The sequence below is a fragment of the Paramormyrops kingsleyae genome, chromosome 10 (assembly GCF_048594095.1).
Source record: "Paramormyrops kingsleyae isolate MSU_618 chromosome 10, PKINGS_0.4, whole genome shotgun sequence".
NCBI lineage: Eukaryota > Metazoa > Chordata > Actinopteri > Osteoglossiformes > Mormyridae > Paramormyrops > Paramormyrops kingsleyae.
The window spans coordinates 2,384,677-2,410,428 of NC_132806.1; the positions used below are offsets into that span (position 1 = coordinate 2,384,677).

The 25,752-nt window shown below is 42.4% G+C and overlaps 1 protein-coding gene across 1 annotated transcript; it reads left to right on the top strand.

Moving 5' to 3' along the window:
* Positions 1 to 25,293, top strand: LOC111834218 (actin-related protein 2). Its single transcript, XM_023793256.2, has 8 exons — positions 1 to 180; positions 3,957 to 4,067; positions 5,643 to 5,931; positions 16,999 to 17,135; positions 17,736 to 17,885; positions 18,437 to 18,582; positions 19,783 to 19,915; positions 24,173 to 25,293. Exons 1-8 carry the CDS (start codon positions 133 to 135, stop codon positions 24,341 to 24,343), a joined length of 1,185 nt encoding a protein of 394 aa, XP_023649024.1. The 5' UTR covers positions 1 to 132; the 3' UTR covers positions 24,344 to 25,293.
* Positions 25,294 to 25,752: the final 459 nt, after the last annotated feature.

Below are 25,752 nucleotides of genomic sequence, written 5' to 3' on the forward strand. Positions count from 1 at the left end.
TTTTAAGTGAAACCAGGACGTTCCCCGCCCAAGAGCTGTCTTAAAGCATTTAAAGAAGTCGGGGAGAATCTGAAAGTCATCACTTACAAAAAAGTTTTTAAAACTTTTTCTTGCCGTTTCTGAACTTAGAATATGGATAGCGAAGGTAGAAAAGTAGTTGTGTGTGACAATGGCACTGGGGTAAGCGTGTATTTACTTCTTTTACATGGACAATTCGTTCAATTCTTCAGTTGAACCAGTATTATCTGGGTGTTTTATTTACGCTCCAGTACATTAGAACTGTTACCTGCAATCCCAGGTATATGTGTTTCCCAGGTATTTCTCGGATAATAGTATCGTATATGTGTTTAACTATCTCATGAGATGCCATGCCATGAAGATGCCATGGAATTCCCACTGGTTGCTGGACTGAAATGAAAACATCGCCAAAGCTTCATCTCACAGATGTTAAGCGATGACGCGGGTTCGATTAACATTGTATTGGACAAACATTTCACTCCCGCATTTAAATGAATTGTTAGTTCGCTGCGCTCCAGCTTTGCAGCTCTGTAGGGGAATTAGTGAACACTTTTATAATTATACGAAAATAATGATTTATCGGGGTTTTCCTCTGAACCACAAATCTACTTAGTGTATTTCTATTTTAAAATGCGTTAAATGCTTTATTTAAATGTACAGGTTTGCCCAGCAACTGGACACAGAGTTTACATCGCAAAACTGAGGACATACGTTGTATATCGCCATACAAGGCAATGATTATACTGTATGTGAGGGGCGGGCGCACGGCCGGAAAAGATGTTAGATGTTAGGCTTTGGTGATATCAGTTAGAACTTTAATTATCGTAATATACAGTTTGGGGATTGCGTTCTCTTGGTTCGAGCAGCGAGGTATAATACACTGTGTTACTGTTGTTTTACCCATGTTTGTACTTTGAGTGTTGGGCAGCCTCCTCTCAGCATACTATAGATAGTTTTCTTAGTGTGCATATAGTGGGTATGAAGTTTGGGAGTGAGCCGTGAGGAACCGCTGGCCCGCTGTGCCTCCACATGTGGGCTTGTGTAAGAGGTTTTGACGAGTAAACCTCCAAGGTATGGAATGTAGCTGAGACAGGCCCGGACAGCTCCGCTGGAATGTCAGCAGCGCAGTGATACATCTGCCACTGCACAGGCGCAGCATAGCCAAAATACGGGCAGTGACAGCCCGTTTAATGTACGTTTGTATTGTTGGTGGTCATTATTCGTGAAGCCATACTAGTGTTTACAATTATGTTTCACTATTTGTATAGTAAGTGACATTTATAAAAATATGATTTGCAACAATGATTTTTTGCTTTGAAACATTCATTGCATGGCATATTTCTGTGCCAGAAAAACTGGTCAAATAATAATTATATGTCTGTTATTCATTTCTGATCAGGATAACGTGATGAAGATGGTTATTAATTTTTTTTACAGAAGGATACAATTTTTTTACAGATGCTGTCAAACTGTATTATGTTCCAGTGTAGCATTATAGAGTCAGGATCATTTCTCTCTAGCCAGAACTTATTAGGATCATTTCTCTCTAGCCTTAACTTATTGCTCTGAATCGAATTTAAACCTGTAATTTATAGTATATGTCAGGGTCAGCCCCTGTTGTCACTCTGTGTCCCTTCCCCGTCTGACCAGTAGGCGTTGCTGGTCATCCCGTCCTTCATTTTAGTTTTTGTGTTTTCCCCCCCCTGTTCTCTGTTGGCCTCATGGCTCAACACGTTGAGCAGCCAGTTGTCTGTTTTCCCTTCTGTCCTGTGTTTGAATCCCTCTGCTTTTGTATTTTTTGATCCCTAGTGTTTCATTTGAGTTTCTCTAGTTCTTATGTTTGATTTTGTAGTTGGTTTTGTTTTGTTCCTTGTGGCCCTGCTTGTCTTTACCTGTCTGTAATTCCCCAGTGTTGGTTTCTTATTCCTTGGTTAGTTCTTAGTTTCCCTGTTTTTAGTTCCTTTGAGTTTATTAGTTTCACCTGTGCCCTGTTTCCCTGGTCTTTGTTAATTAGTCTCACCTGTCCTGTGCTAGTCTCCTTACCCCTTAGTATTTTAGTTCCTACTTCTGTTCAGTTCCCCAGTGGTTCATTGTTGTTGCCTGTCTAAGCTTTGTTAGTTTGGTTGATCTGTATTCTGTTTACCTACCCAGTTTTTTGTTATTTGTGATATGACGTCTTTAATTATCCCCTTTAGTTTTTGACCCTCGTGGTCCTTTTGGTTTTGTGTTTGTAGTGTTTTCTGTTTTATTTAATAAACCCCTTTCTGTTCTTGGAGCTGCTAGTGGGTCGTCCACCCTTTCTGTGCCTGCACCATGCCACGTTCCCGCACCCGAGCCGCCCGGATCCATGACAGTATATTTTACTAAGTCATTTAGTTTCTGGTCTGATCTTACGTTCCATCTTCACTCATATACAGTGCCCTCCACAATTATTGGCATCCCTTGTAAAAAGGGTTAGAAACAATCCATCTTTTGGTGAAGAAGCTTCATGTCACACTGAAAAAAAATTAGAAAAATCCAACATTTCATTGAAATAAATTTAATGCAAGAAAACAACTCTGTTATCTAGAAAGAATTATTTTCAGCAAAAAAACATGTGCCACAATTATTGGCACCCCTGGAAATTTTAGTGAACACAATGTAACTGAAGCATGTTTCCCATGTGAATCTTTAAATTGACTGGAGTGTGTAGGAACATACAAGCCGTAATCCATGACTTCTTTGTGAACTGGGGTACAAACATGAGGAGACACAGAGGCCAAAATTCCCTTAGCCATCCATGAACATGGGAAACATAAGAGAACACACAAACCAAATGAGGGAGAAGTAAGTCAGGGAATGGGTACTAAAAAAAATAGCTACTCAGCGACTCAGCAGCTACAGCGGGATCTTGATTTAATTAGTGACTGGCCCGATACTTGGCAGATGAATTTTAACATAGACAAATGTAAGGTACTCCTTGTAGGGAGCAGAAATATAAAGTGCAGGTATTTTATGGGACCTACTGAAATAAAGGTAGCTGACTATGAGAAAGACCTTGGTGTGTATGTTGATGCTTCCATGTCTCATTCTCGCCAGTGCGGGGAAGCAATAAAAAAGGCCAATAGGATGTTGGGGTATATCTCCAGGTGTGTGGAGTTTAAGTCAAGGAAGGTAATGCTAAGATTATACAATTCCTTGGTGAGAACTCACCTAGAATATTGTGTGCAGGTTTGGTCACCATATCTTAAAAAGGACATTGCGGCCTTAGAAAAGGTGCAGCGTAGGGCCACAAGAATGATTCCTGGTCTTAGAAGAATGTCATACGAGGAAAGGTTAGTTGAGCTAAATATGTTCAGCCTCAAGCAAAGGAGACTGAGTGGGGACATGATCCAGGTCTATAAGATTCTAACAGGTTTGGATGCTGTTCAATCAAATAGTTCCTTCAGCATTAGTTCAAATACAAGAACTCGTGGCCATAGGTGGAAATTAGCGGGAGAACATTTCAAACTGGATTTAAGGAAGCACTTCTTTAGACAGCGTGTAGTCAGAGTATGGAATAGTCTTCCTGATAATGTAGTGCAAGCTGAATCCTTGGGTTCCTTTAAATCAGAGCTAGATATAGTAGATATAGAGTAGATATATGTTCTTATGTTCTTATTGAAAATAATTATTTCTTGACAAAGGCTTTGTTTTTTCTTTGATTAAATTCATTTTTTCAGTGTGACATGAAGCTATTTCACAAAAGGTGTTTTTTTTTAACTCTTTTTACAAATCTTTAGAAGAGGTGCCAATAATTGTGGAGGACACTATATATTTCTCAGGTTTTGACTTCATCCATGCCCTCTTTCATCCTATTTTTTTGCCCCTTTTCTTTCTAATTTGTTTTCTTTCCTTTCACTAGAAATCTGCTTTTTAACATCTCACCTCCTATTTTTTTACTCTGTTTTCACCCCCAGTTTGTCAAGTGTGGTTTTGCCGGATCCAATTTCCCTGAGCACATCTTCCCGGCAATGGTGGGCAGGCCGATCATCCGGTCAACTGCCAAAGTGGGCAACATTGAGATAAAGGTCAGTCAAAATACAGTGAATTGAAAATACAGTGAATATGGCCACATAAATGCCATTTGTTCTATATGCTTTTCTTTGTGTGTACATTGTGCATTGGATTTGCAATGCACTGGTTTATACAGAAGTCATATTGACAATATTTTGTTTTCTCCAAATTCAGAGTATATTGCGTCATTTTTATGAATCTGTCCAGGTGGTATTGCCATTTCTGAAATCTTATATGGATTCTCTACTGTTTGACACTGTTTTCTTTCCATTCAGCCTGAAATTTGTTTTATGGGCACTATTCAGACGTCCAAGCCTATATGCCATTTAGTAAGCATTCACAAAAAAAAACCCATAGAGATGTGACTTTCAGAGGAGAAATCATATCCACTCTAGCCTATTGGGGGCGCTGTGCTTAAGATTGGAAGGTTGCCAGTTGAAATTCCAGAGTGATGTCAGCACTGAGCCCTTGCACAAGGCCCCTAAGCCAAGTTCCTTCTTGGACTGGCAGACCCTACTTTCTCATTGGCATGGTGCTTTGGCTAAAATTGTCTGTTAAATAAGTAAAATATACCTCTCCCAGTTGTACAATAGCACACGCCCTGCTGTCTTCATTGTACAATCCTTTTCTGGGATTTTCACCTGAAATGTTTTTGTGAAATTCCTTGCCCACCACTCTCCCCCATGCACTTCCCCGCTGCGCCAGGAGAATGCAGTCTGTTACGAAGGCTGTGAAAAGGCTGCTCTTTGAAGAGCCGTGTGCCAGTAACACAGCTTACTGGCTTTCCCAGTTTTGTGGCTGACAATGTTCTGATGGGATCCAACAGAAAGCAGTTGCTGGTCACAGTTAAGTTCTGCGATCTGCTTACTGGTGTCCCCTCTTAGCTATGTTGGGTGACAGACAGTAGATCCGCACTGCTCACAAGCGATTGCATGGGAGACTACATGAGAGAGCTCAGCTTCCCCCACAAAATTGCTGAGAGACTTTAATTAGCCAATGTATCAATGTAAATTCATTTTATTTGCAATAAAAAGTATAATCTATCTTACTAATTGAACCACAGTCCTGATCTTTCAAGGGAGCAGGTTTCAACAACATATACATTAGTTTCTGAATAGAGCCCATAAACACCCATTGATGTTGTGCTTCACTAGATGTCTATCGAAGATTCTTTTACACTTTGTCTAAATGGAGAATAGACGAAGGCTGTCCGGGTTTTCAAAATGGTGAAATCGCTTCACAAGGAGCCATGCTGGTATGACAGGATAATAGATAATTTCTTACAAAAAAAGGAGAGCAGAATTTACATGTAAGCAGCTGACTGACTATGATAAGAAAAAATACCATTTTTAAGTTATACGGCAGAAACTGTGTTTCCCCCATTTTAAGCATCACCACCCGCCACTGACACTGTTCATATACACGATTAGAGTATCTAAACAGATTACAGTAACACTTTGTTGTAAAGTTTACAATGATTTGTATTTGCATTAACATGGTAGCTGTGTGCCTTGGTTGGCCAGTTGGAGTTTGCTGTCTCTCAATTCTCCCTGAGTGCTGACATCCAGTCCTGTCTCCCTGCTCCTCAGGACCTGATGATGGGTGAGGAGGCCAGCCAGCTGCGCTCCTTCCTGGAGGTGTCCTATCCCATGGAGAATGGCATTGTGCGCTGCTGGGAAGATATGCACCACCTATGGGACTACACCTTTGGCCCACAGAGGCTTAACATCCACCCACCTGAGTGCAAGATTCTGTTGACAGAGCCACCCATGAATCCCACTAAGAACAGGCAGAAGATGGTGGAGACCATGTTTGAGAAGTACCAGTTCCAAGGAGTCTATGTTGCCATCCAGGCAGTGCTCACTCTGTACGCCCAGGGTAAGAGCAATGTGTTAGACGTTTTCTAAACATATTCCTTAATCTCTTGAGTGCTCATGAAAGTTTTATTTACACAAAAATGTGCTGAGAGCAGTACAGAAAAAAATTATTGGTTCAGAGAGATAACCAATAAGATTGTAGAGGATGTGGGTCTAAGGTGGGACCAATCAATCAGGTGGAGGTCTTTGGTATAGTCCTTGTAATGCCTTTTTTGTCTGTCAGCCACCCATTTTGCTGAGTTGCCCATAGAGGACCTGATGGGGTAGATGGTGGTCATGCATGTGGATAGTCTGCCCTATCCTGCAGAAGTGTTTTTTAGCTTCCAAGCAGATGGAATTGGTCATTGAATGTATCTCAGTGTGGGATGTTCGTTCATCCTGAGACAGACTGCAGATTTTTTGAAGCCATCGGATGTGGAAGGCTTTCAGGTTTGTAATATGCTATCTGTGAGGGGCCCATGTATGCTGCCCTATTGTAAATGGCCACCTTGGTGTAAACAGACAATTCTGGGTGGAAAGGACGCTGGCGTCGCATGTTCGCCGCTTCTCCCTCTGAATCTAATATTACTATTTTATTTCTTTTTTTTCTATGCTTACCAAGTTTTAACTTTTTTGTTATATACCATTGTACTGCTTTATTGTCTGCTTTTTCCCCAGTGGATTTTAATTCAATTCAATTCAATTTTATTTATATAGCACTTTTAACAAGTCATTGTCACAAAGCACTTTACATTTAACTGGCCAGAACCCCACCAAGCAAGCCTGAGGCGACAGTGGCAAGGAAAAAATCCCTCTAGCAGGAAGAAACCTTGAGAGGAACCTAGACTCGGAAGGGGACCCCATCCTCCTCTGGGCGACCGGGGAGCATGAAACTGCATTTACATTGACATTAATTTCAGTCCATATAGTTTTAAAGTCCCAGTTGGTTTCATGTAATTACATCTCCAAGGAGTCCAGGTGAGGGTTCAAGTGGTGTAGTGTCGGCTCGGGATCAGCTCGGAAAAGAGAAGATGGAGAAGAGTTATTGCCCTACACCTAACCTAACCTCCGGTAGTACTAAAGTAACTATGGCAGCCTGGCTAAAAGAGAGACCTGGAAGGAAACACAGAATTTTAGAATTAAGTGATCAGTGTCAACACACCACAGCACACAGTGCGCAACAACGAAATGTGTCCTCTGCATTTGACCCATATGTGACTTTCGTGACATAGCAGGGGGCAGCTAATTCAGCACCTGGGGAGCAGTGCTTGGGGATGGTACCTTACTCAGGGTACCTCAGGAGTGACTTGCTGGTGGGGGATGCGAACCTGCAATCTTTCAATTGCAAGCGCGCTACCCTAACCATCAAGCCAACACTGCCCACCAAGACATGAGGGTTTCCAGGGGTTTTGGTATCAAGCCAAACTACCGTCAACAGTTTAGGTGATCGGCGAGAGTGGCAGGATGACAGCACCGATCCCCCCCATTCACCTTTAATCTCAAATGACTATGAACCTCCAGATTTCCCATTCACCTTAGAAAAGGGAATTTTACTATCCAAAAGACTGACTAAAGATATACGTCTTAAGCCTTGACTTAAAAGCAGAGATTGTGTCTGAGTTCCGAACACTAATAGGAAGTTTATTCCATAACTCTGTGGCTTTATGAGCAAATGCTCTTCCTCCGAAAGTAACGTTATTTATTCTGGGTATGGATAGAAGACCTGCATCTTGCGATCTAAGCATACGATTCGGAATGTAGTTGCAAATGAGGTCACTCACATACTGCGGTGCAAGACCATTTACAGCTTTATAGGTTAAGAGTAGTATTTTGTAGTCAACATGAAATCTAACTGGCAGTCAGTGAAGATAAAATTGGGGTAATATGATCATATTTTTTAGTTTTGGTGAGGACTCTGGCTGCTGCATTCTGGACTAGCTGGAGTTTATTTAATGACCTATTTGGACAACTGGAGAATATCAAGTTTATCAAGTTTTATCAAATTTTCCTGTTGTCTCCTCACTTGTTGCTTGGATATACTCAACACCACAGGGAGACTTTACTCAGGCAGCCTCGAGACTCTGGTGGCTGAACATCTTCTGTGGCGGGTTGTCCCAATATTCGGCAACAGCACACGGTTACTTTCCCTATACCGACGCCGGCAACATGTTTAATTACTCTGCCAACCAGCTGAAGAAATTTAACAACTTTTCCACTACGTCATGCATTTCAGTTAATAAACAACTTCATTGTCGGCCTCGGTATATTCGCAGAAGCTTCTGAAGAAAGTTTGTTTACTCCCAGTCGGGACATGCTATCCCATCTCGTTGGTCAGCATCGTGCGTCGTCGCTCCCCAAACACGTCATCTGAACGCTGTCTCCGTCTGGACTAGAAGCCCCAGGGTTGCCATGAGAACACCTCTTAGGAGCAGGCTGGAAAACTAGGGGTGGATTTTAGTCTGCTTCGGACAATACAGAGACTAAGGACTGCTCCGGCAAGTATTAAAATTGAACTGTTTAATGTGCATGTCCATGCATTTGCTGAGGAGGGGTGTGAGAGCAATGGGTCTAAAGTCATTATTTGTTTTTGCATATTGAGTTTTTGGTACAGGTATAATGTTTGCCGTCTTCCAGGCCCGGGGATAAAAGTTAGAGTCCAGAAACAGCTGAAACATTTTCGTGACAGCTGGTGCCAGTTGGACTGCACATTCCTTTAAGACCCTCCCTTTGAGCCCGTCTGGACCCGGGGCTTTGTGAGGATTAACCTTTTGCAGTATATTGATCACTCTTTCCTTCTTAATAATCATTGAGTCAGAGGTCAGTCTAGAACAAACAGCGTCACACTCATTGCAAGGTGGGCGGGGTCGTCACACTGAATGGTCTGTCTCTGCTCCCTACCCATCATTTTGTTCAGCCCTCGCCATGCATCTCTAGCATTCCCAGTCTTCAGTTTCTCCTCAACCTTATCTTTATAATTCAATTGGGCTTTTTTTATTAATCGTCTAATGTCCTTTGTCAGCTCCTTTATTTTTTCTAAGTCACCCTGCATAAAAGCTATTTTCTTCAGGTTTAAATGATATTTAAGTTCCTTACCCATGGTTTATTATTTGGGTAGATTTTAATTTCTTTTGTTCCAATTACTGAATCCACACAAAAATTAATGTAGCTAGCTATGGTGTCATTTAATAGTTCATAATTGCTCTGATAGTCCTTATCGCTTAGAAACAGATCCCATTCCGTTGCCTCAAAACAGCCCCTCACCATGTCCACCGAGCTTTCTGTCCAGGCTTGACAGTGCAAAACAGTTGGTTTAGCCCTCTTTAAGGATTGTCGGTACTTTGGTAAAAGGTGGATGACGTTGTGATCTGACAGTCCCAAAGGTGGGCGGGACCGGGAAGCGTAGGCACCTTCCACATTCCCATAACATAAATCTATAGTTCTGTTCTGAACAGAAACATAAAAAACATCAACCCAACCTTCAATATCATTTTCATACAAACTTCTTATCAGCCAATAATTGAATGTATTATTATAATAACACTCTGAGCAGTCTGCTGGATATACATGCCCCTATTAAAACTAGAACAGTCACTTTCTCCCGTTCAGCTCCCTGGTATACAAAGGAACTGAGGAAAATGAAGACAGCAGGGTGTGTGCTTGAGCAGCGTTACAAAGCCTTGGACCTTACTGTCCATAAGCTAGCCTATTGAGAAAACACCAAAAGGCTTACTCAAAGTCCCTAAAAAAGGAATGGTCAAAATTCTACTCCAACATAATCAGAGACAGTACAGGAAATTCCAAACAGCTGTTGTCCACTATAAACCATCTACTCAAACCACAATCACCTCCGCTCATGGAAGCTACTGAGGAGCACTGCAATTAGTTCATGACCTTCTTCAAAACTAAAATAGCATCAATTCGTTCCTCTGTCTCCTTTACCATTACTCGACCTGACCCTTCTACTCATGCAATACAGTATATGAGATTTTTCAACCACTAAACTGCTTTCCTGAAGTTTTACAGCAACAAGTTGAAGATGTCATTAGGAAGATGAAACCTTCTACCTGTACCTTGGACCTTTTTCCTACAGTCCTGGTGAAAGGCAATATTCCAGCCATAAGCCCCCTCTTCACCTCTGTAATAAACCTCTCTCCAAACCGGCACCATTCCACCTGCTTTAAAGAAGGCTGTAGTTAGACCAGCTCTCAAAAAACCATCTCTTGACCCAGAAGTCTTGGCTAATTATAGACCCATCTCATATCTCCCATTCCTTTCCAAAGTTTTGGAAAAAGTAGTTGCTGCTTACCTTCAGGAACATCTCAAGTACAATAGCCTCTTTGAAACATTTCAGTCTGGTTTCCGCTCTGCCCACAGCACAGAAACAGCTCTGGTGAGGGTCATGAATGTCCTCCTGATGGCACCAGATGCTGGCAGCCCTTCTCTCCTCATCCTGCATGACCTGTCTGCTGCATTTGATACTGTTGACCACGGTATACTTTTCGACCGCCTGCACCACACCATTGAACTCAACAACACTGCCCTCAGCTGGTTTCAGTCCTACCTCACAGACAGAACTGAGCACATTTCTTGGGGTAATGCAAAGTCTCAGTCCCATAAAGTCACCTGTGGGGTTCCCTAGGGGTCAGTCCTTGGCCCTATCCTCTTCATTATCTATATCCTCCCCCTTGGTCTGGTCATCAGTCGCCATGGAATTTCTTCCACTGCTATGCAGACGACACACAATAATATGTGAAAACTAAAGCTGTGGCTCCATCTTTGTCATCATCATCACTGCCACCATCATCTTTTCCATCTGCACTTACCAACTGTCTGGAGGAGATAAAGATGTGGATGGAATAAAACTTCCTTCAGTTGAACAGCTCCAAGATCAAGGCAGTCCTAGTAGGAACACTCCATCAAATTCAGGCATCATCCATAACTAGCATTGCCTTCTCTGGTCACAATATTCCCCTCTCCTCATCAGTCACCAATCTTGGTGTAAAACTGGATTCAATTCTCATATTTGATGATCACACCAAGCACCTTTGCAAGACCTCATTTGTCCACCTCAGAAATATTGCTAAGCTTCGCCCTACCCTCACCCTCCCTGATGCAGAAAAGCTGGTCCATGCCTTCCACTCCTCCCAGATCACAGCAATGCACTATCCATTGGGATCCCTAGTAAGAGTCTTCTAAGGCTACAGTACATCCAGAACTGCTAGGATCCTGATGACAGTTCGGAAATATGAACACATAACACCTGTCCTTCAGTCACTTCACTGGCTTCCTGTTTCTGCCAGGATTGAGTACAAGATCTCTCTCCTCACCCACCAGTGCATTTATGGAAAAGCTTCTCTATACTTAAAATAACTGATAACAAATCAAACCACAACATGACCCCTCCGCTCTTCACAATTAAATCACCTCCATCCCCCCAGAACTAAACTCTGTGCTGCTGCTCCTCGCCTGTGGAATTGCCCTTCCCGACACTCAGGGCAGCCCAATCTACTGACAGGTTTAAAAAAGGACTTAAAACCTTCCTTTTTAGCAGATTTTATCATTCCTAATTTTTTGTTTTATAGCTATTATAACCCCTGTACGAAGACGCCCAAAGGCTGATGAGGTTTTGTTGATATGGCTGTTCATTTCAGTGTCAAGGGAACAGACTGAGGAAAGTGTGGAGCCAAGGCAGATAAACTGCCTCACTACCTTGAGTGGAGCGCCATTGATTCTGAAGTTAGGGGTTGAGGAGGTTTGGTTATGAGTTGTGCCATAACTTCAGTTTTCTGAATATTGACCTGGAGACCAAAGGACTGGTCTAAGCGGGAGATTGTGTTTAAGGCATATGCTGCATGGACTCTCCGCTGAAGCAGTACTCCAGGTGGACTCCATCCCTATGTCCTAGGGCTTGATGGAAAAGGTGGATAATGGCAGAGAGGTGGAGATTGAGTAAGACCAGTGCCAAGACACAATCGTGCATTATGCCAACATTGACCGTGAACCCTAGCTGGATCCCATCATGTAATTGCAGCAGGAAGGAAAGAAACTTGGGTAGATATACACATTATACACATTATATATACACATCTGTCTTTCTGTATACGTAATGGAGTATATAAAAATAAAAACATATATGGCTCTTATATATTCTTTTCGTCCTTCTTGATGTAGCGTACCGTCGATTCATTCAAGCCATAATGGCGAGTGACGTCCGCATAACACTTTCCTTCCAGAAGCATATCTAGGAGTTTTACCTTCTCCTGAATGGCACTGGCACTTAGACTCACTACTACCAGAAGGCTTAGAAGATGCAGGACGCTTGGGAGCCATTGTAGGGTTTAAAACAAAAAGAAAACAATCGGATCACAAACAAGGTACGCGATGCGCAGAAAACTGTGACACGTCGGGGAAAAATATATATATATGTAGCATCACACTCAAGCAAAGTATCTTTGTTAGTCATCTACATGGGTAAATCCAAGGAACATTAATCTCAAATGAGATTAAATGTTGTTAACCTTTACAAATTATATAGTAGCTATAGAAATGGTTTTTGAAAAATATCATTATTTATTTAAAATTAATAAGCATGGAACAATTGAAAATGTACATTGAAAAGGACGCATCAGCATACTGTCCCCACACACAGTGAGACTTATGGTGAGAGAGGTTATAAAAACAGAACATAAAAATCACAGCTTCCTAACCACATACTCTGCTTGAATTTTGAACCTTGCGGCTTTGATATTTAAAAATAGTCTGTTAGATGCCACCTGGATCATAAGAACATAAGAACTATACAAACTAGAGGAGGCCATTCGGCCCATCGAGCTTGCTTGGGGAGAACATAACTAATAGCTCAGAGTTGTTAAAATCTTATCTAGCTCTGATTTAAAGGAACCCAAGGATTCAGCTTGCACTACGTTATCAGGAAGACTATTCCATACTCTGACTACATGCTGTATAAAGAAGTGCTTCCTTAAATCCAGTTTGAAATGTTCTCCCGCTAATTTCCACCTATGGCCACGAGTTCCTGTATTTGAACTAATGCTGAAGTAACTATTCGGTTGAACAGCATCCAAACCTGTTAGAATCTTATAGACCTGGATCATGTCCCCCCTCAGTCTCCTTTGCTTGAGGCTGAACTGATTTAGCTCAACTAACCTTTCCTCGTATGACATTCCTCTAAGACCAGGAATCATTCTTGTGGCCCTACGCTGCACCTTTTCTAAGGCCGCAATGTCCTTTTTAAGATATGGTGACCAAACCTGCACACAATATTCTAAGTGAGGTCTCACCAAGGAATTGTATAATCTTAGCATTACCTCCTTTGACTAAGGCCCAATCCCAATTCTATTTTCTACCCCTTTGCCTACCCCTCACCCCTTCCCCTTGCCCCTTGAAATGAAGTGGAAAGGGGTAGGGTTAAAAAATTTCCCCTAAGAAATGGGACACCACTACTACACTGTTATACGTCATCATCCATTGTCACTACCTCCTAACGTTACGTCAGAGGACATGCTCCGATGTTTATCACAAATTCCAAGATGTCGCCGTCAGCATCGTAGCATGTAAAGATTACTCACTCCCAAAGTTTTTTTGCGCCGTATTTGGACTTTAAAAACAGATGTTCGTTTTCACCTTGAAAACGTATGAGCCTTCGGGTTTCCTCAGCTGTCCCTATACAGAATATAATTTAAAAAATGTTGTCATGTTGCAATAAGTACGAATAGTGTAAGCACCGTTCATTTACATGTACACATACACTCACCTAAAGGATTATTAGGAACACCTGTTCAATTTCTCATTAATGCAATTATCTAATCAACCAATCACATGGCAGTTGCTTCAATGCATTTAGGGGTGTGGTCCTGGTCAAGACAATCTCCTGAACTCCAAACTGAATGTCAGAATGGGAAAGAAAGGTGATTTAAGCTATTTTGAGCGTGGCATGGTTGTTGGTGCCAGACGGGCCTGTCTGAGTATTTCACAATCTGCTCAGTTACTGGGATTTTCACGCACAACCATTTCTGGGGTTTACAAAGAATGGTGTGCAAAGGGAAAAACATCCAGTATGCAGCAGTCCTGTGGGCGAAAATGCCTTGTTGATGCTAGAGGTCAGAGGAGAATGGGCCGACTGATTCAAGCTGATAGAAGAGCAACTTTGACTGAAATAACCACTCGTTACAACCGAGGTATGCAGCAAAGCATTTGTGAAGTCACAACACGCACAACCTTGAGGCGGATGTGCTACAACAGCAGAAGACCCCACCGGGTACCACTCATCTCCACTACAAATAGGAAAAAGAGGCTACAATTTGCACGAGCTCACCAAAATTGGACAGTTGAAGACTGGAAAAATGTTGCCAGGTCTGATGAGTCTTGATTTCTGTTGAGACATTCAAATGGTAGAGTCAGAATTTGGCGTAAACAGAATGAGAACATGGATCCATCATGCCTTGTTACCACTGTGCAGGCTGGTGGTGGTGGTGTAATGGTGTGGGGGATGTTTTCTTGGCACACTTTAGGCCCCTTAGTGCCAATTGGGCATCGTTTAAATGCCACGGCCTACCTGAGCATTGTTTCTGGCCATGTCCATCCCTTTATGACCACCATGTACCCATCCTCTGGCTACTTCCAGCAGGATAATGCACCATGTCACAAAGCTTGAATCATTTCAAATTGGTTTCTTGAACATGACAATGAGTTCACTGTACTAAAATGGCCCCCACAGTCACCAGATCTCAACCCAATAGAGCATCTTTGGGATGTGGTGGAACGGGAGCTTCGTGCCCTGGATGTGCATCCCACAAATCTCCATCAACTGCAAGATGCTATCCTATCAATATGGGCCAACATTTCTAAAGAATGCTTTCAGCACCTTGTTGAATCAATGCCACATAGAATTAAGGCAGTTCTGAAGGCGAAAGGGGGTCAAACACCGTATTAGTATGGTGTTCCTAATAATCCTTTAGGTGAGTGTATGGCCGTAAGCAAAACAAAACAACGCGTTACAACATGCAGTCAGTTACCGGGTAACGTTATATGACATAAAAATATATTTCCTAATATTGTGCAATCAGTGCTATCCGCAAGCAAACTTTAGCGATTTTTTTTCAAACGTTTCTTTACAGAACATCACCGTAAACACAAACACAAGATTGATGGTAATATACATGTAATGAAAAAATGTCATAAAAATCCTTATTAATGGCAAAAATTACTTAACATTTATGGGTCTGCTTGCTCGAGTGGGCAGCCATGTTGTAAATTTCTCTTAGCCCTTCGTTTGAAGTGAGGTCCCGAAAAATCTTCGTTTCGAGGGCTATCTAGCCCTTCCCCTTACCCCTACCCCTCCAATCAAAAGAGAATTGAGACACCCCTATCCCTACACGTGAACGCGCCAAACGGAGGGGTAGGGGTAAGTGTAGGGGTAAGGGGTAGAATTGGGATTGGGCCTTAAACTCCACACACCTGGAGATATACCCCAACATCCTATTGGCCTTTTTTATTGCTTCCCCGCACTGGCGAGAATGAGACATGGAAGCATCAAGATACACACCAAGGTCTTTCTCATAATCAGCTACCTTTATTTCAGTCCCATAAAATACCTGTACTTTATATTTCTGCTCTCTACATGGAGTACCTTACATTTGTCTATGTTAAATTTCATCTGCCAGGTGTCGGCCCAGTCACTAATTAAATCAAGATCCCGCTGTAGCTGCTCAGCCGTTAGTTCAGTATCTGCTACACCACCCACCTTGGTGTCATCTGCAGATTTCACCAGTTTACTGTATATATTGGTGTCTATATCATTTATGTAAATTAGGAACAATAGTGGTCCTAAAATTGAACCCTGCGGTACCCCACTATGAACGCAGGCCCACTGTGACATTGTGCCTCTTATAACTACTCGCTGCTTCCTATCTGTTAACCAGTTATCAATCCAGGTCGCTACAGTTCCTAAAATACCTGTCGCTTTGAGTTTAAGTGAGAGCCTCTTGTGGGGGACAACATCAAAAGCCTTTTGGAAATCTAAGTAGATGACATCATAGGCCTTCTTATCATCAACTTCCCGAGTAGCTTCCTCAAAAAACTCCAACAGATTTGTTAAACAGGATCTACCTCTCCTAAATCCATGCTGGCTATCCCTCAAAATGTTATTTGAGTCCAGGTAATCTACCATTTTAAGCCATTGATAACGTGACAAAATGCAGCACTTGAAGTTTGCCAAGCATTATAGAAATTATAGTTGGAATCGTGTGCTGTGGTCAGATGAGACAGTAATTGAACTTCAAGCACACTATTGACCTGTTTGGGAATGAAGGGTTCTGCATGCAAAGGAGAGCCCCTGGTTCACACTGTCACATATGGTGGCTGTTTTCTGCAGGTAGCCCAGATGTCTTGTGAAGATCAACCGCATCATAAATTCCACATAACACCTGAAAATTTTAACAGAAAACCTTGTTGCCTCTGCCTGAAGGTCAAAACTTGCTCATGGTTGGACTTTTCAAAAAGATAATCAACTCAAGCACACATGTAAATCAACACAGAAATGGTTGCAAGAACACAAAATCAAGGTTTGGCAATGGCCATCTCAGATTTCTCTCCAGATTAGAACCCCATTGATAACCTATGATGTGACTTGAAGAGGACAGTGTACCAGCGTGAACCCTAGTATATAAAGAAACTGGAATAATGCTTTATGGAGAAGTGGTCCAGCATCCCTCTACAAGTGTTCTCAAATCTTACTAAAAGTTACAGTAAGAGAATCAGTGCTGTTACTATTGCCGGGGGAGGACTCACTCAATATTCAAAATGTCTGTGAAACCTAAATTTTCCATGAAAATGGTATTACTAAACAATGGTTTTTGTTTAAAACAAACAAACAAAAAAACAAATTGTGTTCAAATAAAACGTAAGACTTACACCACTGTTTAAGCCCAAAATATCACTAATTGCCCCTGTGATTCATCTTATACATTAATGTTTAACTTACCTTCATGGTTCTCGTGTTGACTGTATAAACTTAATTACGTGAAAGAGGCCTTTACTCAGACAGGGAATTTCTCCCATCTGTCATTTACAGGCTTGCTGACGGGTGTGGTTGTGGATTCAGGTGATGGGGTGACCCACATATGTCCTGTGTACGAGGGCTTTTCACTGCCACACCTCACCCGCAGACTGGACATAGCGGGCCGTGACATCACACGCTACCTTATCAAGGTGCACCATCATTCTCTCTTAGTCCATACTGAAAGGGACCTGGGCCTGGAGTCACTTCATGATAAAGGTCTAAATTATACAGAGGGTGTTTCTGAATCAATGTCTTCCGAGATTAAAATATATTGACAATATAACATAACTTGATTAGTCACTGATCTCAAATGTCTATTGATGGGCTCTGCATTAACTGCATTCTCAAATTGGGCCAGCACACCGTACTTATATAAACCTCATTCTGGTTGCAGTAAAACATCCACTTGTAACAAGACTGTTGTGATCTCCTTCAGTCTTTACATAATAGCCTGTTGTGTAACATTCAATGCATACCAGCTCAGATAGACTGTATATTTATGCTCCAGGTAATGAAATGGGGAAAAGGCTGTAAATTCGTAGCATTACAGAAGCTCAGGCTGTAGAGCTGTGAGTTTGGCCTCTCAGCTACAGCTTTTGCATTTCGAATTTTGCCCTGGTATCAATGACTGTACATGAGCCGTTTGCAGAACCTCAGGCGGTCATTGGGGGTGGTGGGAGGGACAGTGAACACAGGGAATGAGATGGGAAAGCAGCCTAATCCCTGATCCCCGCTCCATCCCCTGTCAGCTCCTGCTGCTGCGTGGCTATGCCTTCAACCACACGGCCGACTTTGAGACAGTGCGGATGATGAAGGAGAAGCTCTGCTACGTGGGCTACAATATCGAGCACGAGCAGCGGCTGGCTACAGAGACCACCGTGCTGGTGGAGTCCTACATGGTACTGCATACCCGTCTCCCTCTGCAGGTCTTTCTAACTCAAACCCCACACAACCCATAAAGGTTCCCTAAAAATGTGACGCATCCGTCCAGCACCCTGACACATACCTTTGGTAGAAGCCAAAGCGGGAAGACACTTAACATCTTAATATCATTGTGAAAAACAGAAATCTACATAATTAGTATTGTTTAACGGATGTCTTTTTTCCAAAGAGATGTACTTTTAAGAGAGCAGGGTGAGTCAGTCTCTGGAATAATCGTGATGAAGGGTCTTGCTGAAGGACCCAGAGGAGAAATCACTCTGCTGATCGCGGGATTTGAACTAATGAGCGTCTGACCACAGGCGCGGCATCACCATACGTCATCACTACAGTATCATACATTATACATGTCTAAATGTGTATGAGCGAACAGATGTGACTGAGCTGGCCATGTTATTCAGTTAATATTACTTGGCTAATTAAAGCCAGATCCCTGAGCACATGCTTTCATGATAATCACACAGATCACATTCCCCCCCCCCATCCCGCTTTTGGTTTCCCACCTCTCCAGTTACCAGATGGCCGTTCTGTGAAGGTGGGAGGTGAGAGATTTGGAGCACCAGAGGCCCTTTTCCAGCCTCACCTGATCAACGTAGAGGGAGTGGGCGTCTCTGAGCTGCTCTTCAACACCATCCAAGCGGCGGACATAGACACCAGGTGACACTCCCCACACAAATAAAGCAGATTTGTTGTTGCAGTGTGCTATGTAATCGGCCGCCCTCGAGGGCCCCCTCCCAGCCCCAGGCCATTGCCTGCATTGCCTGTCCTGTCGCTCTGCCTCTGACGACAGGCACAGCGGCCTAACCTTCTGAGCCACACAGTGCATCCCAAAAGGCAAAACACCAACCCCATTTGACAGCATGTCACTCAGGGTTTCTGCTTTTTTATCCACATTCAATTTATGTTCCACAAACTGAAAACTATTGTAGTTCCAGGGAGTACCTATCAGGTTCGCACATCCAGTGACTCACTTCACGTGCAGAAGAGTGTTGATTGGGTGAGCTGTGCATGTCTTAGCAACTGCATCCAATAACACGCCCATCTGAAAGGTCAATGGTAAATGCTTGAAAGATGAGAAAATGCAAAATAGAAGCTCATATAACCGTCATGCTAACAATGAAGCATTATTACTCTGTTTTTGCTTAAATATTACATTATAGTAATATGCATGAATGATCTAAATAATTATAAGTACCAGTGTTCCTATGTATAAATTGAAAAATGGCCCCGTAGATGGATCTGCTAATATGGCTTCATACAATTTACCAGATAGCTTCATATTAGCAGAACGGACCTGATAACTAATCCGTCTTGGACTCAGCTGCACTTGATAAATGTTTGTAGATGCCATCTTGCCGCAGCCGATGTTGTAACACTCAGTATACCTCAGCCCAAATCTAGTAAAATTGCCCCGCCCCTTGTTGATCTGCCCTGTTAATAGAAGAGTGCATTTGCTGACCTGGCTGAGACTCAGGCTTCGCTCTGGGCTGTCGGACCATTCTGGTGCCCTTCCCCATCATTCCTGGGCGACCCTTGAATAATGCATCTCACTTCTCTTCTTTACATGTGATAATATCCAGATAAGAAATTTAGTTTGGGGAGAACTTAACTAATAGCTCAGAGTTGTTAAAATCATATCTAGCTCTGATTTAAAGGAATCCAAGGTTTTAGCTTGCGCTACACTAGCAGGAAGACTATTCCATACTCCAACTACACGCTGTGTAAAGAAGTGCTTCCTCAAATTCTGTTTAAAATGTTCTCCCCCTAATTTACACCTATGGCCATGAGTTCTGTATTTAAACTAATACTGAAGTAACTATTTGGCTGAACAGCATGATTGTGATTGTGCACTTGCAGGTCTGAGTTCTACAAGCATATCGTGCTGTCCGGCGGATCCACCATGTATCCTGGTCTGCCGTCTCGCCTGGAGAGAGAGATCAAACAGCTGTACCTGGAGAGGGTGCTGAAGGGCGACACGGAGAAGCTGTCTGTGAGAACACGCCCCCCCAAACGCACACGTGCTGCCTGAGTCACACATATAGTCAGCTGCACCGATACCTGCATTAATCACACTGATGCATCATAAATGAGCCTGATATTTCTTTAATGGATGGTAAATGGACTGCATTTATATAGCGCTTCTTACTACTCTTACGAGTACCAAAGCGCTTTACAGTTATGCCTCACATTCACCCATCCACACTCACATTCATACACCGGTGGTGGAGGCTGCCATGCAAGACGCCAACCAGCTCACCAGGAGCAGTTTGGGGTTCAGTGCCTCAAGGACACTTCGATGGAGTCAGGAGGACCCGGGGCTTGAACCTGCAACCCTCCGGTTGCCGAACGGTAGCACTACCTCCTGCACCACCATCGCCCCAAATTGCTCCTGGATAAGGGTGTCGATTCAACCACAATTCCATACTCTAACGTCTGACACCTAAAATAGTTTTACCATTTCTTGCAGTAATTTTCAAACTCCCGAAGACTATTTACTTATGAGACATAACAATAAATTAATGCTTTTTAGTGGCTAGAGAAAGTAGCCATGCAAAGTATTTTAGCAATAATATTTGGCTTTTAACTTCGGTTTGATTGCTTTAATGTGATTGTAAATACTCATAAAATGGTAGCTTGACATTGTAGAAAGACAACCAAATATAATTAAGCAAAAAGTTTGCAGAATTCACCACCAGCCATCCATCCATTTTCCACCGCTAATTTGGGGTCAGGCTGCTGGGGGCAGCAGACGTCCCTCTCACCAGCCACCTCCTCCAGAGGAATCCCAGGCCAGCCGAGAGATATAATCTTTCCAGCATGTCCTTGGTCTGCCCCTGGGTCTCCTCCTGGTTGGACATGCCCGAAACAGCTCCCCAGGGTGGTGCCCAGAAGGCATCCAAAATAGATACCTGAAACACAGGTCTGCACAGCCACCTCAGCAATAGGGTCCAGGAACGACCCCATTCAGGCTCAATGTCCCTTGACTCCCTTGGGATGCAAGAGAAGTTCTGCATCTTCTGAGTTTGGATCTAGCAGGTCTGTCCGGCATCTTCTCCTGCCATAAGATCCAATTCAGCAACAGACGATGCTCAGTTGACAGCTCAGCTCCTTTCTTCACCCAAGTGACTAAAACATTTGGAAGCAGTTCCGATGATATAATTACAAAATTGATAACTGAGCGTTAAAGTCCCTCAGCACCCTCTGTAAGGTCTCCAAGAAGGCCAGATACTCTGGACTGGTGTTTGACCCATACACCCAAACAACAATCGTAGCCCATCCCCCGATTCAAAGTTGAAAGGATGATCTCCAACATGCTGGCACCGAACCAGGAGGCTATAATTAGACCCACCCCTGCCCGGCGCTTCTCACCATGGGCAACTCTAGAGTGGAATAGAGTCCAGCCCCTCTCCTGGAATTTGGTTCCAGAGCCTGAGCTGTGTGTTGAGGTGAGACCGACTATGTCTAGTCGGTATATCTCTACCTCTTTCACCAGCTCAGGCTCCTTTCTTTCCAGAGACGTCACATTCCATTCACCACAAGATGATTTGAAGAATGAATTATCATGGCTTTAACACTAAGGGTGTGTTTAGCACAGGCAGGAAGAGTGAGCTATTAGATACCAGCGTGAAGCAGCTGGCTTAGGGGACATAATGCACACACAGCTCAGAGGGGCTGCTAAGCTTGCCCTGAGATGACAGACGGGCTCAGGCAACTCAGCTCATCCCTGCGGTTTTGAGGGACTCTGCGATTATGACTACAAGCAGTTCTGTGTGTGTGAGCACCAGGACACCTTGTGTAGCATGGTGGTGGCCCAGTGCCTGAAACAGAGGCCTCACCAAGCCAGTGGGCAAGCTTGCGATGGTACACCTTGTGGTTCACCTTGGTGGTAATGATGTAGATATGAACAGACTGACTGTTCAGCAGAAACTTTTCTGCAAGCTAGCAAACATAATGTATACAGTAGTTATTTCTGGAATTCTGTCATTGCTTCGTACAAGCATAGAAAAACTCAATGAAATAATGGTAATACATTAATAAATTCTTGGTGCAAGATTTATGTTAATGAGTCACCTTTTGCAATAGAAGCGTATTTAAGCCATACCTGTTGAGTATATGCCCTGAGAATAGAGGTGTGGGATTTTAATTTAATGGGTGCCAGAACAGGTTTTAGCATAACCTAAACTGGAATTATTAAATAGAAATATTTTACATGGAATAGACATATTTAAGATGCAACATAACAGAACATAACAACATAATATGGTATTTGTATGTCAATTTTTGTTAATTTAAATGAAGATCAAACCTCAAAGTGTAAACGTTTTGAAAAGTAACCCAAGAAACATGCTGGAACAGACTAAATTAGGCAGTTAAATTTGCAGATGACACAAAATCGTTTGGTGAATCACAGATAGAAAGTGCAGCAGACCACAGGAGCAGGATGCAATTAAAGAATAGGCAGGTTAACAGGGGCAAATGAAGAGTGATTCAGGGAGGAAGTGGCAGTGTACACTGTGTGTGTGCTATAAGGGGAATTGACCGCAAAATAAGCATGGCTGCCTCTAAGAGTGATTTATGAAATCACAGAGAGATTGAAAACCTAAATGCAATCAGGCAAGCAAACAATATGGAGTAATGATCTTGTCATATTTGGATGGTCCTTCGGTTCTTATGTCCATACAGCAGAACCAGGGGGCTATGTGGGCCTGTGTCAGTGAAGCACAATCGTGAACAAAATCACCTACAAACTGATCAAACTTTATTGATAAAACCCTGAATTATTTCCATTATTTTTTTTTTAACAAAAGATTGTATTTGAGCTTTTCAAGAAATAAATTGCAGGGCCCTGATGGCATCTTACCTATACTTTTAAATGTGATGAGGGATGTTATTTACCAACCTTTAACTTTAATATTTCAGAAATTTGCAGACGACACCAAGGTGGGTGGTGTAGTAGATACTGAATTAACAGCACAGAGGCTACAATGGGATCTTGATTTAATTAGCGACTGGGCTGATACCTGGCAGATGAAATTTAACATAAATAAATGTAAGGGATCAGAAATATAAAGTACAGATATTTTATGGATTCCATAAAGATAGCTGATTATGAGAAAGATCTCGGTGTGTTTGTTGATGCTTCCATGTCCCACTCTCACCAGTGTGGGGAAGCAATAAAAAAGGCCAATAGAATGTTGGGTTATATCTCTATGTGTGTGGAATTTAAGACAAGGGAGGTGAATTATATAATTCCTTGAAATGACCCCACCTAGAATATTGTGTGCAGGTTTGGTCACCATACCTTAAAAAGGACATTGCGGCCTTAGAAAGGGTTCAACATAAGGCTAGAAGAATGATTCCTGGTCTTAGAGGAATGTCTTATGAGGAGAGGTTAGCTGAGCTGAATCTTTTTAGCTTTGAGCAAAGGAGACTAAGGGGGGACATGATCCAGGTATATAAGATTCTAACAGGCCTGGATGCTGTTCAGCCAAATAGTTACTTCAATATTAGTGCAAATACAAGAACTATTAGTGGAAATTTGCGGGAGAACATTTTAAAATGTATTTGAGAAAGCACTTCTTTACACAGCGTGTACTTAGAGTATGGAATAGTCTTCCTGTTAGTGTAGTGCAAGCTAAAACCCTGGGTTCCTTTAAATCAGAGCTAAATAAGATTTTAACAACTTTCAGCTATTAGTTGAGTTCTTCCCAAACAAGCTTGATGGACTGAATGGCCTCCTCTTCTTCAAACAGACAAGTGGACATTATACCCCCCATGCACCCCCTCTTATTCACATGCATTCTGCAGTGCAGGCTCATGTCCTTAATTCTTTCTTAATAGAAGTATTAATCATTTATTACACCAGATATCCCCTTAATCACAAACACAGAAGCAATTTTAATTGTGATAAAAGTGACAATACCTTGGCACTCTGAGATAGTCATGCACACTCACACACAAACAGCACTCGGCTGTTAACTCTCCCAGTGCTGTTGTATTAATATGCCACTGGCATGAACATTACCTTTTGTGGTATCACTGGGTGTGATCCTCCTTGGTGACTCATGGAACAGGCTTACTCATTACCTGGTACACAATATTACTGACATTTCACTGACACTCTTGTCGAGTTCAAGAGTTTGACTCCAAAAAATGTATTGCAAGGGGAATAGAGAGTGTGACAATTTACAGCCCCTCAGCAAAGTGAGGCTGAATCTGACTCTCTCTGCCTCTTCTTCCCACACAGAAATTTAAGATCCGCATTGAGGATCCACCACAACGCAAGCACATGGTCTTCATGGGTGGGGCGGTGCTGGCCAACATCATGAAGGACAAGGAGTCTTTTTGGATCAGCAAGGCAGAGTACCAGGAGAAGGGTGTTGTGGTTCTGGATAAAATGGGCCGAAGTGTGCGATAAAAGTGCTGATACATGTCACCTCGAGACCATGATAAAAAATCCAGTGACCGAGCCTCCAAGATCAGCATGCTAGACCTGAAACTACTAACAAAGCAGGTTGCTTAGCCTCACGAATTGACAAAAACACACAGCCACTGCCATGTATACACACATGAACACTCTCAGATGCCGTTTGACTGGCACAATTTTCCCAGTAGTCAAGCCTTAAGATTATGCTTTGACAAAACTGGCAACACACACACACACAGACATATTGTCATGCAGCTGGGACTTAAACAGGTACCACATATTGTACATCACAGGTTTCTTCTTCACGTATCACCAGAAAGTATTTATACTTTTGACCATAAAATGCTCTAAAATGCAGTTGTGTTATTCATTTCTCTATATCCTATGCAACACCTTCAAAGGAATGGTGCTGTATTTCTATGCAAATATGGTAAAGTATTCTTTCTGGCTAATGTTACATTGTCTTAATATAGAACAAATTATATAACGTTTACATAAGTTCAGTTGTTATATAAGACTTCAGTGCATTTGATCTCCAGTTAACTGGTGATTGGCTCTCAGTAAACTATTCCTGTTAGGCACCTTCAACTTCTGCTACCCATAGTGCCCTGGGGCCACTGTTTCCAGTTTCATGAAAACATGATCTCACTTCCACTGTAATTGAGATAAGAGGAAGTACAATGGTAAAAGATGAATTACTTTTGCAATGCTCACAAATTTCCTTCTCATATATGGTAAAATATATTTGTAGAGTCACTAGTAGTCAAAATATACATTGCACATAAATGGATATATTAAAAAGAAAGCTTAAGAACTTTTACCACATTCCATGTCAAAGTGCATTCATGATTTGTCTGTTTTTAAACTGGAACCATATGTATACATGTTATCTCTCTGGTAATTTCTTATTTTCACTAATAAAAATTGAGAACTGAATTGTATCAATCAGTCTGGCCTTTCTGTCATGCACACACTTTCCATCCATGATGTGGTCTTGTACTTGCATGGGTATCGCTGGCATTCTGTACATATTTACTTAGAAATTTCTTCTACAGTAATTTGCACAATGCAAACTGCATAAAAACCTGAGTAATGTGCGAAAAAGGCTGGTTACGTTTCACTGATGATTTAGGACATTTCAGGTCTTCAGTGACATCCAAATGTGTTCTTGAAGCCCATCACAGACAGCACAGGGCAGAAGGCAGAGGTGCCCCCTAGATGTGATGCCAGTCTGTCGCAGGGCACACTCACAGGCACTGTTATGCATGATGACATGTCTTTGGACTGCGGGAGGGACCCAGTCATCCCTCCTCACAATATGCTTCTTGGTGCTGCTGCAAACCGTCTTGGGTCTGTATGGCAACATGGCTGGTTTTACCCCTAAGGAAATTGCTGATCCT